Source organism: Malurus melanocephalus, unplaced genomic scaffold (assembly GCF_030028575.1).
Source record: "Malurus melanocephalus ecotype Western Australia unplaced genomic scaffold, MMel_1.1 scaffold_142, whole genome shotgun sequence".
In the NCBI taxonomy this organism is placed as follows: domain Eukaryota; kingdom Metazoa; phylum Chordata; class Aves; order Passeriformes; family Maluridae; genus Malurus; species Malurus melanocephalus.
The window spans coordinates 75,886-90,538 of NW_026623374.1; the positions used below are offsets into that span (position 1 = coordinate 75,886).

General features: G+C 36.9%; 1 protein-coding gene across 4 annotated transcripts in view; it reads right to left on the reverse strand.

Annotated features, from left to right (window-relative positions):
- Nucleotides 1-3,607: 3,607 nt before the first annotated feature.
- Nucleotides 3,608-14,653, reverse strand: part of CUL2 (cullin 2) — a 46,125-nt gene continuing 35,079 nt past the window's right edge. For all 4 annotated transcript variants that reach the window (XM_057371130.1, XM_057371131.1, XM_057371129.1 and 1 more), the window contains 4 exons: nucleotides 13,806-14,008; nucleotides 11,249-11,350; nucleotides 10,408-10,524; nucleotides 3,608-7,396 (listed from right to left, as the gene is read on the reverse strand). In XM_057371130.1, the coding sequence (XP_057227113.1) occupies nucleotides 7,265-7,396; nucleotides 10,408-10,524; nucleotides 11,249-11,350; nucleotides 13,806-14,008 (554 nt within the window). In that variant the 3' untranslated portion in view covers nucleotides 3,608-7,264. The remainder of the gene's footprint in view (nucleotides 7,397-10,407; nucleotides 10,525-11,248; nucleotides 11,351-13,805; nucleotides 14,009-14,653) is intronic.

The window sequence follows — 14,653 nt, forward strand, 5'->3', positions numbered from 1 at the left end:
AAAAAAAAAAAAAAAAAAAAAAAAAAAAAAAAAAAAAAAAAAGGTATAAAGCAAATCTGAGCATAAAGCAGCTATTTTACCCGTCATATTTTCATATTTTCATCTTTGTCATTGTAAATGACCCACATAACCTACAGTTTCCTGAGCTGCCTCAGTTAATACATGATTAAGTTTATCCCATGCTTCACAGCTTTTTTATGCACACAGCTTCTGATCTTGGTCCCTATATTAAAATTAAGCCCATGCAGATCACAGCCTCCTTTGGCACCTACAAATCCCCAYGGCCGTGTCCCAGCCAGCCCTGCGCCTTCCCCGCTGCCGAAAGGGTGACGGCGCTACCGCTCCCTATGGACTGATGGCAAAGCAAGGCTTGTCCCGACACGCGGCCCTTACACGCACGGGAGCTGCACAAGGAAGGCGAGGAGCAGATATTCCAGCTCTGCCTGTCAAGTCTGYATTTCAAAGGTTGTACCTGGGTGTGGGAAAGAATAAAGAGGGTCTGCCAGTCCACATGCAAAACTCCCCACTCTGCTGCCCCARCTGCCAGGCTGTMGCTCGGGACCRCAGCACGTCCCCACCTGCCCTTCAYCCTGAGTTAATACCAGTCRTGCTCAGTGGCACAAGCTCCATTTCTCTCCCATCTTATCTGTCAAACCACACACGTCCTTTGAAATACACCCTTTAAAAATTTGCATGTCCAGTGTTCTGAGAGTTCATCCAAAACAGGCAAGGCTACCGCCTTGAGRAAAGGGGGTTGAGAAGTAGCTAGTGCAGTTTTTCAATTACTTCACTCAAAAATCACAGAATCATAGAATGGTTTGGGCTGGAAAGGAACTTAAAGATCACCTAGTTCCAATCCCATTGCCGTGGGCAGGGACACCTTCCACCAGGCCACATTGCTCAAAGCCCCATCCAGTCTSGCCTTGAACTCTTCTGGGATGGATGACAGGTATCAATTTGTGGCGTCTTCTCAATGGATAGAGGTGTTTTAATGTTAGAGCCTACTTTCATGCAGATGGAAGGTTTCCCTAACGCTAAATCAGACTACTGTTATTCTCAAAAGTAATGTTACGTCTTCCCAAATCTCTTTCACCAGCTGCCATGGGCACATCTCTGATTCACAACCATGACTCAGATTTTAAGCAGGGAATGTTTTGTGGGTGTATATCTCTTCAATTTGTGGCCTCAGTAAGGCTTAGATACACCATTACCAGCACACTAAAACATGCGCAAGCAGACACCCACTTGGGGGAACGGAGAATTTCATTCGGAATCACTGACACAAGGTTACAGATTAGGTTCACATGACTCCTTTTCATGACTTCAGATGGCAGTCAGGCAGAACATATGGGCAAACCTGTAACTGTAGTTTTGAAAGCCCCATTTCCAAGTCTTTTTGAGTCACCAGATGGTGAGATGACCCCCTAAACTTAAATGTTCAAATATTCATTGCTGCTATCTAGATTACTAGCTATCACTTAAGTCTATTAGGAACATCAACAAGCACAGAGGATGCAGACTGCATGCAGAATTCTTGCSACTGCTGCTTTCCTTCTGCACTGAGAAGCAGATGGCTTTTCCAACCCACTGAYGGGAACCCACACCCCCAGTCCCAGCTCCCACAGGAATATCTTAATGACTTAATAACAAGTCCCTTGTCTAAATTGTTGTTTTCTAGTCCCTCAAATACTGCAATGAAAAATACACAAAAAGCCTTGGGAAGCAGGTAAGAGCTCACCCTTTTTTATTTACCTTCAAGCCAATTTAATTTAGTACACATCCAAGAGAGGTGACAGGCCTTGCTTGCCTTATTAAGACTGAGACACTCTTCTGGGCAAGGAAAGAATGAAGACAAACTCAAAAAGGCCAGGTCGCACATTTCTTGAATGTCTACTGGCATCACTGCTTGCAGCCTCTCTTTAAAAGAGAACAAACCCTGAAGAGAGCATGTGATAGGCTGGATTCTGTGTGCCACATCAAMTTCCAAAGAATAAGGATCAGCAGATCACTCATACCCTTCCACTGATAGCTTCCTCTTGATTAGCACTAGGGCAGCACCTCACTCCATGTATCTCACATTCTGAAGCAGCCAAATGCCTGGCATTGCTTAAAACAAATCCCATAAAACATCCTGAACTGGCTTCAAATATACAGATGAGTACACAGTATCAGAAGTTTCAGACATTTTTTTAATTCTCTCAAACTCAGATTTTGATAATCACAAATTCTATTAAACTGGTGACTGGAAAGAACAAAGGAAAATAGACCCATGAGTAGTTTTCATGGAAAGAGACCAAGTACATCTTATGAAACTCAACTGAAACTGTTGAACATAATGTGAAAAACTACCAGAGAAATATTGCACTTTTTATCATATACACTTGGTAGGTTATAGATTATATAAGTAACATTAAAAGACAGGCAACAGCAACCTGCGAAGTTTCAAGACTGCCCTCCTCTTTACTAACTGTTGACAGCTATACTGCTACTGTTCTCAGCTGCTCGAAATAGCCAGTTTGACACACATCAGAACCACCAGCTTTCACCAAAAGGTGATAATTATAGTGTTTGCCATTCAATGATTATGTTAAGAACAAGGCCTCTTTCMGATGAGAATATGCCTAACAATCTCCTTCTGCATCCATTGCTTCTATAAACACTAACGTATTGAATGTTTAGTTGGATAAGAGTCAGACTGAAAGAACCGATGCTTTGGCTGACATTGGAAAGTGTTTTGATCATGCTACATTAATTTCTGTTGTCCTAAAACACATGATTTTCTATTCATGGTATACTGCTACATTGAAGATTTGGAGATCAAATCTTACAGAACATCAGTGTGTGATATTATTTATCTCAGTGGAAGAGTGGAAGGATACACAAAGYTAATACAGTCATCCTCTGTAATACACCAGAGATTTCCAGCTAGCCCAGAAGCTCTAGAAAAGGGTTCACATACACCAAGCTCGTCAGTGGTTCAAGTGTAGTTTGTACCCGACACTGTAACAGATTAGTAATGCATGCACCCAGCACTTTTCCCAGCTGAGAAGGAAGAATTTATGATGGTGTTAATGCCAGCTGCTTGTTACTCCAGCCAAAAAAAAAACCCAAACAAGTGGGTTTTCCAGTTTTGCTTAAATCACCACTCAGATTTCAGTCACAGGGGTCCTAAAAGGATGGTGGAAGTAATTCCCTAAATTAATAGAATTGTTTTAGAAGTGACTAACAATACTTTTTGGCTTGCTTTGTGCGACTTCTGAGGCTTAGTCCTTCCATCACTTCCCAGATGCTTATGCAAGGCTGGGCTTAGTCCTTCCATCACTTCCCAGATGCTTATGCAAGGCTGGGCTTACGGGGGAGACTGAGGGAGTTTTCATGGGTTGTGCTGTGCTCCTGGGACAGCTGGTGGAAGCAGCACCAACACACAGCTGCCAGGTGCCAATCATGCCTCTCATCTACCTCTATACTTTTGCTTTTCCTTATTGAAGCAATTGTGAATTCCACAGAACAGAGACGATAAGAAATGCACATCCAAGTTACATGTGTTTGGTTACTTTTATCACGATATTTATTCACCCTCCCTCTTTAACCACCCCCCCCACCTTCATCAAAGTCTTGAACTGTTTTAAAATTATTATACTCAAACACTTTTTTTTGATTCTTCCTCTTCTTATGCATGACAAAATTGAAAAATGCTGGTTTTTATCAGCTCAAAAGTGCAGTACAACTCACCATAAACACGTAAAGACAACTTTAGATTTGTAATAAGAGAAAATAATCAACAATTGSTTCTGGAGAATACGTTTTCATACATCATGATATCTTAGATTAATTAACTCTAAGTACTCACTATATTTGCRAAGCATGGACAGTCCTAAAATACTTGTCCTAGGGTACAAAGAATTTATGCTCAATAATCAATCCTATGTTACAGTACTTGTTTTTAAAATCAACTTTTTTAAGGAYAAGAAATGTCTTTCTAAGCATAACTAAAGATATCAATCTGCAAAATTTATTTCTCCATTGACCAATTTCTGCTTCTTATTCTTATAAGTACTCTGCTTCTTATTTGGAAAGGTGATGTACTCATTGAAAGTAATGATATTCTCTGCTTTACAAACAGTTTCTGACGTTATAGTGATTTAAGTATCTTTCATAGCTCTGGCTGCCCTGTGTGTATGAACACACTAAAATGCAAGTATGCACTWTTCTTTCCTAGAACTAGACAATCAATCTCAAAAAAAATTTAAACATCATAGAAATACATTTTCAGTTAGTTTAAGGCTGATTAGTAGCACTCTATTCCAGAGGTGAAATGCATTTTGATATTACAAAAATATGAGATGTATGAAACCATTATGTTTCCAGACTCTTCTCTATGGCTTCCTATACACTTGCAGGTCATACATGTCCACAGACTTAGGACAAACAAGAAAAAAAGTACAGTTATACCAGTTTCTTCTAGTAAAAAATTAAAACTGTATGACAYTTTTTGCTATCTTCTCTTTTTACATCTGCCCCTCCTGTTAATACCCATTAGCACTTTGTATTTTGAACCTGCACTTGCCAGAGGTATTGGCTGCCAGGCTGAAGCTCTATTCTATAAACTGCATCTCTGTGTGCCAGAAATAATTTCAATGACATAACCCAGCTACAGGGGTCTGAATCTTTACATTACTTTTTTCCTGAGGGGGAAGGTGTGATTCATAAAGTAGAATTCAAAATGTTTCCCAGCTATAGCCACATTTCCCAAGAGGCACTGAAAAGACTGAGTTTGTGTCTAATTGTGAAAGACATYATGTGGGGATGCCAACTGCAGTGAAATAGATGAATGTGTTTAACTCACTAAACATGTCTCAACGCAGCAGCATGCTTATCTAAAACCCAAAATACTACTTTTGATGGCTAAGGTATGCAAAAATTCAGAGATAAGGTAATGCTAAAACCTTGCACGTTTGGGCTAGAGCAGTAACGTTCTTGAGTTGTCTATGRAATTATTCTGAAAATAAATTGGTCAAGTCTTCTTCAAACTCAGCCTTAAAATGTTGCTACTGCAATCTATATTTAAATAAAACTTTTATTAATCCTTTTATAACAAGCTTAAAATCTGTTGACTCAAATACAAGTCACAAGAAAAACACATTTGTTTCTAGAAACTTTGGTGTAAGTGTTTGTTTTCTGGATAAAGGATCTGATAATTCAGCATTCAGGCAATAYCTTAATCTTGTTTTTGTGTATTATGTAATAGAATATTGTCCCTATTTTTTGTCCTAAAATGTAATGTATTTTTTTTATAAAGCACAGAAATGCTTCTCACTGAAATAGATTAAAAGTCACTCCAGTCAAAATCTAATGCTAAATAAATGCTAATATGTCTCCTGTTTACAACAACTGGTGACAGTGTARGAACCCCTGCTGTCTCCCAACAGAGACAACTCTAAAATAACACTTAAGACAACAACCTACTGCACCATATTACAATCAATTAAAAAACCTCACTTCTTTAAGAGATAAATCCATGTAAAAATCTARATCTTAGTGTAGTGGGATAAAACACCATAAATATGGAAGAAATGTTTACTGCCCTTTATTGTTTATTGCCCTTTATTCATCTTTAGTAAAAYCCACACCAGAAAAACATAGCACCACTACTTGGTGCATTTCCTAGTTAACCAYAGAAAGCTTCCTGTACCCTCTAGACAGCATGTGAATGCAATGCCACTTAAGAAATAAGAGACAGAAACAATCTGGGAGTTGGWGAGAAACCTTTCATACAGTGAAGARYTAGAAACAGAATAAAGAAGTAAAAASCTCCCTCCAAAGGTCTTCTTTTTCCTTTAAAATTAATTCTTCATGTGTGGACTTTTAGAAGGTAACACTACACAAGCTAAAAAAATATTGCAAATATTGTGTATCTACATATGTACTTTTATATGCACACAAATAAATCTGGCAAAAATAGAACATTTAAACTAAACTTAATGTTTATCCTGTCAATCATAATTGCAGGCATAGCCATGAAGAAGCTCTTTTCTGCAACATTCATTCAGTGTGTTCAAACTCTCAGTGCTCTTAAACTCCACTCACTTCCAGTGGTAGAGTCAGTACCTTTTAAAATTATAGTTGGCTTGTGTGAGAGTGAACAGTCACCATGCCAACCTTGACGAACAAMACAGGACATGAAATAGCCTGTGGATTTCTTGTCTCACCCTAACAGCTGGAAATCTAACTGGGGCAGAGGAAAACAAAACATGATAAACACAACCATAGGAGTCAGGAGGGAAAACAAGAAACAAGTAGTGTGAGTTTATGTGGAAACAAACATAGATACCATCCATGTAGTGTTTCTACCTAATACATTAGAGAAAAAGGAGTCTGTTTTCCCATTAAGGTGGTTTCACAAGCCACTGAACTCTATCTTTGATGTTCATGAAAATTATTTCTAACTGCTTGTGAACGGCACCACTTAGATCCCCTCAAACATCAGTTTATTTTCTTGTAACRTATTCCTACAGTGTGGGATTAACAGACACAGGGGAGGCCTTCAGGCACTGAGAATGTAAATCAGCCTAATTTCAAAAAAACAAGATGTGCACTTAACCATAAATATTTTCTATAATCACATCAAACATGACATACCTGGTATTCAGTTTTATATAAATCAGTTGTTATGTGAGATCTACTTTTGAGGTTATCCAAAACCCAAACATGTAACATTATTTCTACTCTTCAGGCCTGAATAATATTTACAGACATTAATGCTATATCCAGCTCTGCAATCATTCRAGACACATTATATAACTTTATTTTTTTATTTGACAAGCAGCAGTATCATGTCATCAWTTTTTTTACATTTTAATGTAGATACAATTATTAGGTTATCTGTCATATTACAATATTTAGGTTTTTTGTGTGATTTTTTTTTTACTTTGTCTTAAGATACATTAAAAAACATCAACTGCAAACGTGAAAGGGGAGGGGGGAAAAAAAAAGCATGGTACCCAACCAATTCTCCACATTTCAGCAATACTTCACTCATTCTTTTAGTAAAGTTTTAAGAAATGTCGTAATGACATGAGCTTGAAATATCTATAGGCATTTTCATTGACGCTCATGACATGGCACTGGTGATGTTGTAAACAGCAGAAAAACAGGGGCTGCCAAGTGACCAATTATGGAGGCACAGGCCTGCCTCTTCCCACAGGAACACACCAAACAGTGACAGCAATGATCTCCTTACAATCATACCTGCAGGATAGCAACATCATGCTACATAACTGTATTCGTCTGCAGAGGCCTGGCTTCGCTCTATGTACTGTTTGTCTATCAGGACTTCAATACACTTCTTAATCATGCTGATACTTGGGTTAAACCTAGCTCTTGATTGGCTAATTACCTGCAAAAGAAAGACACAGTTTTTGTGTTATTTTTTGCAGTTATAAATGTTGTCTAAATATCTGCTAAAGGCTTTAAGGCAAGTTCAGTATATTTCTCTTTTAAAGACAGGATTAAATTATACTGGAATAGTTAATTTATAACAATCAAGAAAGCATCTCTACACATTAGTGTCAGGACACTGAAACTAACTGCTCAGCTCAGTGGTTATTTTGGCCATGTTACCCAGATCTCTTCATTTCTCTTGCTTGCTTCATTTGTCACAGTACAAATGAAGACAAATATCCATGTTAAAAATTAATCTAATATGGACACATTTGTTCTCTATTATCACAGTGGAGTTCCTCTACCACTAACCTCCCTTCCTATATAATTGGAGACAATCAGGATGAACCTCTCTTTCTTCAGTCACTGAAGACAGACCTACAATTTATGGAGTTCCATCTGGCTAGGCTGGAACTTTTTAATAATRCAGTAAAAAGTTACTTGTTGTAAAAGTAGATCTATATTTGCACTGTGGAAGAAGTTGCCACTGGAGGCAAAACTTTCTTAGTAGTTCTCAGTTTTGCCCATTTTCTTGTAGAGGAGCAGAGGAAACTGTGTAAAGTAACAGAATGTGCAAATCTGTAAGCTGGAAAATTTTTCAAACAAAAGATCTTACTACTCAAGGGTCACAATATATTTTGCCTGTAGATTTTTATTTCTTTTGTAAAGAAAATTACTTTTATTTCAGCTGAACTTCCTGTTTTCTTTACAACTTTTCATGGCTGGCTTTGTCCCAGCTCTAGAGTTTGCTGAGGCTCTGTGAGCCAACAGAACTCACCAGGTGGAACTCACCCAGCAAAGSAAACAAAAAGCTTAAAAGAGCGAGTTTTGTTGGGCTAACAGCCAAGGGTCTGGTATGTTCCACAGCAGTACAAGTGAGGAGAAACTGGGTGCTAACAAGCTAATAGATGTGCTCAGATTTCACCTAACTTAGCCTCCACTAAGCTGATTGTCATCACCACACTTCATGTATTTACTTATGACAGAGAGAACAAAAGATAAAATTTTGTATTGGCAAGCATTTTTGTTGTTGTTGTTTTTATCAAAGATAGTACAAATAAGAAGGAAAGATGGAAATACCCAATRGTCAGAATAAAAATTTCTGGGAATGACTGCTCTGATATCTCCCCTCCACTACTCCCCTAGACTTACTCACTTTATGGGAAAAGCTACCTCGTCCTGCCAGTGACTGCMACACTGAGCTAGAATGGAAATTATCAGGGCATATCTAATACAATTAACAATTCCACAAAGACCACATGCTGACCAAGGGCCTGGAGTATTTTCTTGGACACCTCATCCTGAACAAAATATGTGGTGCTGTACTCCACGTTTTAGAATCAGAGCTCTATACATTAGGCTTAGTAGTCTCTCACATATCTCTCTAACAGCATAATCCTGTCCTTATAGCTAAGAAAAAAATATTAACGAGATGAGGAAAATATTAACCATTCATAGGAAACAAACAGCAAATTTTAATTGATACATTATATATAAGCAGCATGATAAAAGTAACAAAGGCACTGGAATTAGTAACACATCACAACTTTACCCTCTACTTAGTTTTTAACTGAGTAACCATCAAAATATCCATCTTTCTTGCAAAGCTGAAGAAAAAGGTCCTAATGTTACTATTCTGCAAGTGCACTGTAAGAGCAAAACACAGCACTGGCATATAAGGTAAGCRGCCCTTCCATCACACAAAGGAAGCAGCAACCTGAAAGCATTTGTTTGCAAAACATAAAAATTTGTAATATATTTCAAGTGCCAAGCAAAGTACATTTTAAGAATCTTTTCTAATAATTTCAGAGTAGGCCGAAAAAAGTATTTTCAAAGATGGAACAGGTTTTGCCTACCATCTTCTAGTTTTAATGGTAAATTCTCACATGATTTAATCATAATTGCATGGAAGATTTAAATAATGGGAAACCAAATAAACAAAGATTTTGAGAAGAATCAAGATCTATGTTGCCTCACCTTTTAGATATTCAAAACCAGATTTCTTAAATTAAGCTCGCTTTCAGAGTATTTCTGTACAAGCACTACTTCAATATCCTAGACTTTGAAGAGGTCTCACACTGCATGTTCTGGGGTTACAAACTCCCTGTTGCTGCTAATTTAAGAGATACAAATTAAATGGTGGGTGTGGTAAACTGTTTCCTCCACCACCACAAATTACTCAATGTCTCTCCATCTCCATGCTCAAAATGGTTGAGTAAAGCAGGAATCTTTATTCCCCCTCTCATCAGTTTGCTCTGAGGCCATCCAGCAAGGCTCAGAGACACAAGAATGAATTAGACTGAAGAAAGAACACTTTGGAAGGCTGAGAAAACTAAAACTGGGAACTGGTTAGAAGGAGCATATGTTAGGCTGGAATGAGAAATACAATTAGGCAGGCAACCAACAGATGGGAAAGGGGGAGAAAAACTAAAGAAATAGCACTTTCTTCCCAGACAGTCTGTGACAGTTCACAGATCATTAATCTGGAATCTAAAAAATCTAGAGAAGTGCACCACTTTGTGAAAAAGGGAGATTAAAAACTGCATGTCTCCATACTCACACAACTTTTAAAATTTAAACCATGAGTTACAACAAAATAATGATTAGAGCACAAAATTGGCTAAGTACTTCTGTGGAAATTCCACACCAGAATATCCCTATTCAGGTTTTCAAYGGAAAAAATCCATAGTTCTGGCAACAATTTTTATAGGATACAACATCTTTTGGCATAGAACCAGCTAACAGGAAAGAGCAAGAACTTAATGCTTTAGTGCTAAGACACATTTACAAGATTGAGGGATCCCAACTAGTACTCCAATAAGCAGTTTAAAGTAGACCCCAGAGAAATTCTCATTAATTTCACTGGAGTACTGGTTTCAGCATGGTTGAGTTTTGTAGTCTGATGTTCTACCCTACTACCCTGAAGATATTAATGAAATCATGCTCAAGGGAAGGACTTTCTCTTACCTCCTGAATAAGAGCATTATGTCGCAGCACTTTCCGTGCTTTCATGATACGGACTATAGCAGCTTGAAGATACATTTTTCTGTCTTCATCTACAGCACTTCTGGTCTGCTCCATCTCCTGCAAAACAGGAAGAACAGCAATGCTTAAAATACAGTAAGATCAATAAACACTGCASAAAAGTACCTGGAATCTATATTTTTACTTTACTAAAAGTGGTCAACTGATACAAAAATGCAGGTGAAGTTCAATTCCAGGCAAAGTAGTTCCATGAATCAAGAACATCAGGCTTTGTGGAAGTCAGTAGGAAGGTAGCAGAGARGCATCTAAACCAACATTTTTGCTATGGAGAAAAGCAAGCAGAATTGATTATAATGTATTGAGTTTGGCAGCACATGCCTATGTTGTACTATTTCCTGTGTCTTAGGCGATACACTGAGAACATGGATTAACAACAGAGGAGTTCATTTTAGTTGCCAAAGGACACAAAACAATAGGAAAACAGTTGATTGGTTCTGCTGCTCTTGCAAAAAGCTGCTTTTATAAACACCAGCAACAAAGTCTCATGAGATAAATTAAACATCTATACTATTTGGTACATTTTGTTTATCTTTTCCTTCTACTTTCTTGTTCTCTATTTCATCTTCTCTTGCCAGTATTTTAAGCACAAAAAATTATGTTGCTCAAACTTTAAACTTTTTTTTTACAAAATTTCTATTGTAAATCTATCCTGTGTAAATCTTAGTGAATCTTATATCTGCTTAGACCAAACTAACACAAGAAATTCCATTTTACAAAACTAAGCTTTCTTAGCTATACAGTCTAGAAAACACCAAATACTTGCCTGTGGCGTGTCTTTCTGCATTGATGTGGTAATTTTAAACTTTGTTCGTTTACTGCTGAAGCTCATATTTAATGAAAACGTAGATTCTGCTTCTATATCTTCCTGCAATAGAGWATTGTTTTTAAAAATCAGGAATGGAACCAGAAAATAGTAACAATTTACTTTGAAAGGTCACAGTTAGGTTCTTACATACATAAAAAAATTCAGATTTGTAGTTGGAAATTCTAAAATGCCACTTGAACCACATCAATTTTTAAAAGCTAGTTTAACTAACCTAGAAATCAAGCCTATTACAGAAAATACTATGAAGAACTCTGCCATACATTAATTTTGTTATCAAGCCATTTCTCTTTTAATACTTTGACAGCTTATCTTAGTTGCAAACACTCTCCACTCTCCATTTAAAGCCACTTTTTCCCTGCAAAGAAAGTAGGATTTGCATTTATGACAGGACCTCAAGGGGGAGCTCCTGCTTTCACAATTTTTACAAAAGTTGTCTTCCAGAATTCAAGGAAAAACATTTAAGCAGTTTGTCATGTTATAGCTGAAACAGCCGACAAACTGCAACTTCTACAGTGCACATCTATCTGTACATTTCTATTTTTTTCTATCAATTTTTTTCCCACATAAATATTTATTTCCCTGCAGTAAAAAATGCCTTTACAGTCACCACAACATCACTGGACCAATCTCTGCTGTTTCCAGGCAAGAGCCTGTACCAGTACTGGCAATTTCCAGCAGAATAAAGTTAATGGGATTCTGAGATCTTGGAATCTTGCCTAACTGTCTAAAGCACAAGTATTTTAGTAAACACAGTAAATACTTATATAAATRTGCACTGAAACAAATCCTAATTCTAATTTTATATCCTGCAACCAACAGTCTTTGTTACAAATATACAAAAAACAGGATAGCAGGCATAGTATAGAAAACGTAATGTGAAAGGGGYAAGACCAACAACTTTAAAAATAAGAAGCTAACAAAAAATAGGCTAACATGAACTTCTAGCATTATTCTGCTTACATGGTTGAATATAAAACAAAAAAAAATGGGTGTATTGAGCACGAACACAAAAAGCATAATTCTAATGAACCACTGAAGATTTTGCCCAAAGCTTCTTGTGCTCTTTTCCCTACACCCCTTTGAAAAATGAACAAACAAGCAAAAGCAAACTACATTTATTATACTGTGCTTTTCTGCTTGGCTCACATATAGGTGAAGAGAAGTTTGTGTATTGAATTCCACTGCTTAAGCCACTAAAGTTCACTTGTTTATTTAATAAGTAAGCTGAYAGAATGTCTACAGATCTGCTATCACATTGCTGGATGGAGTGCAAGAAAACAAAAACAGCAAAGATGTTTGAAGACAATAGTCTGGAAGGTAAAGGACTGGAAAATGCGGCAGTAAATATTAAAAAGTAAAAGGGTTGGAAAGCTGTATTATCCCTTCTTCTGTGACATAAGCTTTAAGAAACTGGGTGAACCTTATACAACAGACATAAATAAATGTAAATCCTTTAAATAAAAGGCAGCTTTCTAAGATTATAAAAAGTCTCACTGTTTTCTGTAATAGCTCCCAGTGTTTTATTTGACAGACATCTTCCCAGCAACYGCTCCAACCTGAGCTCATTTCTAAATATTGGAAGCATATCCCATGCTTCAGCCAAGCATCAGATCTTCCTTGTGATCTCACTTTCCATTTTCTAAAATTTTCCTGGTTAGAAACAAAAGCAGCTATCAGAGCAGCTTTGGATTTCTTCTTCTAAGTGAACTGAACAGTTTATCTCAGTTTCTGCTGTCTGATACTTCTGAATAATGGTCTTCCGGGGCTAGCTTGAAACACATGCTAATGTCTGTATGGGATGCACAGGCACTTCTGTAGTGTTTCTTACTTAACAGAGTAAAGTCTGTGCCCTTTGCTGTATGGGAAGAAAAGTTTCACATAGGCCATACAGAAGGATGAGACAGAGTGAGAAAAAGAAGTATCAACCATTGCCCTAATCACAAACAAAGCTCAGATATTACTGGAATTCCATGAAACTCATGGAATTRTAAGTCAGRCAAATTGTAGCAAAAATCCTCTCACAGAAGTCTTCCTTGCTCTCTTCCCTCCTCATGTAATCTGTCAGCAAGGAAGAACATGGTTGCTGTTGCTTTCAGTCTCTTAATCCCACAAGTATTTTTTTAGGATTGCTGTAAAACTTTCCTGTAAAACTACTGGGGCTCCTTCCTGTCATTCAGTACAACTTTGAAAGAGTCTTCCCCTCCAGCATCAGGGAAACTAAAGCCATTGGATGAAATGCAATGGAAACAATAATCAGTCCCTGCATTCTTACCTTTTCAGCAGACCATGCTGCTACACGCATGGAAAGCCTCTATGACAGGCACCCTACTTCCTCCTGTCTCTTTCCTTATAAATACAGTTTTACAATTGTTCACAAGGGTCAAAAATACAGCTTAAAAAATAAAAGTAAACAATGGATATTAAAAAAAGTATGCAACAAATACCAGAATGACAAGACTGAAAACATGAATTTTTTTATATYATTCTGGCATACCTTGTCTGAGTCATGGTTGATCATTTTGACATCAAGCAAAGATTTGATGGTTTTTGTCAGTTCCTTCTCATTCATTTGAGTACTGTCCTGAAGCTCCTTGTAACTGACAGTTTCACTGTTGTTGAAGGCAAGCAACACTGCCATTTGGTATGTTGTGACCATGGCCACATAAGGTTTGCACAAATAATTCATTTTTACTTCACCTGTAATGATACAAATAGTATTTTACAAACTGATGAAAGGTGATGAAAAGTCATCTGAAGCCTAAGTTCTGGAGCTCCTCATACATTTCCAGACATTCAACCCAAGTCTGTATTTAACACCTGAAATGGGACAATGACAACTGACATCATGAATTCACAAATATACCATGTGGTCTACAACAACACTAATTAACAATGAACAGTAGACAAATAATGCAATATGATTTTATAATAATAATAAAAAAGGAATTCTAACTAGCCTCAACATATTGCAATGCATAAACCTCAATTAATAGCTTACACAGAATCTCATAATAGTGATTAACAGGAAAGTTGTTTAAAGGAAAGATTTTAAAACAAAGTAAAATACTTATCCATCAAAATCTTTTTTTTAAATTCCCATTAGAAACAAAAAAATGAACAAATCTGCCTGAAAGCACACTGAGATTTGTACGAAAATGAGCATGAGTTAACAGAAACCTTCTTTATCAGAACCAGATTTTCATTAAAATAGATTGAAATGGTTTTCACTTCCAYGTAATATGTTGCAGTGCAAATATGATTGATACTTACTAAAATAAACAATGATTTTATATATATCTTCTAAGGTATTTTTAACATATATTCTTATAYGGTAAATATAAA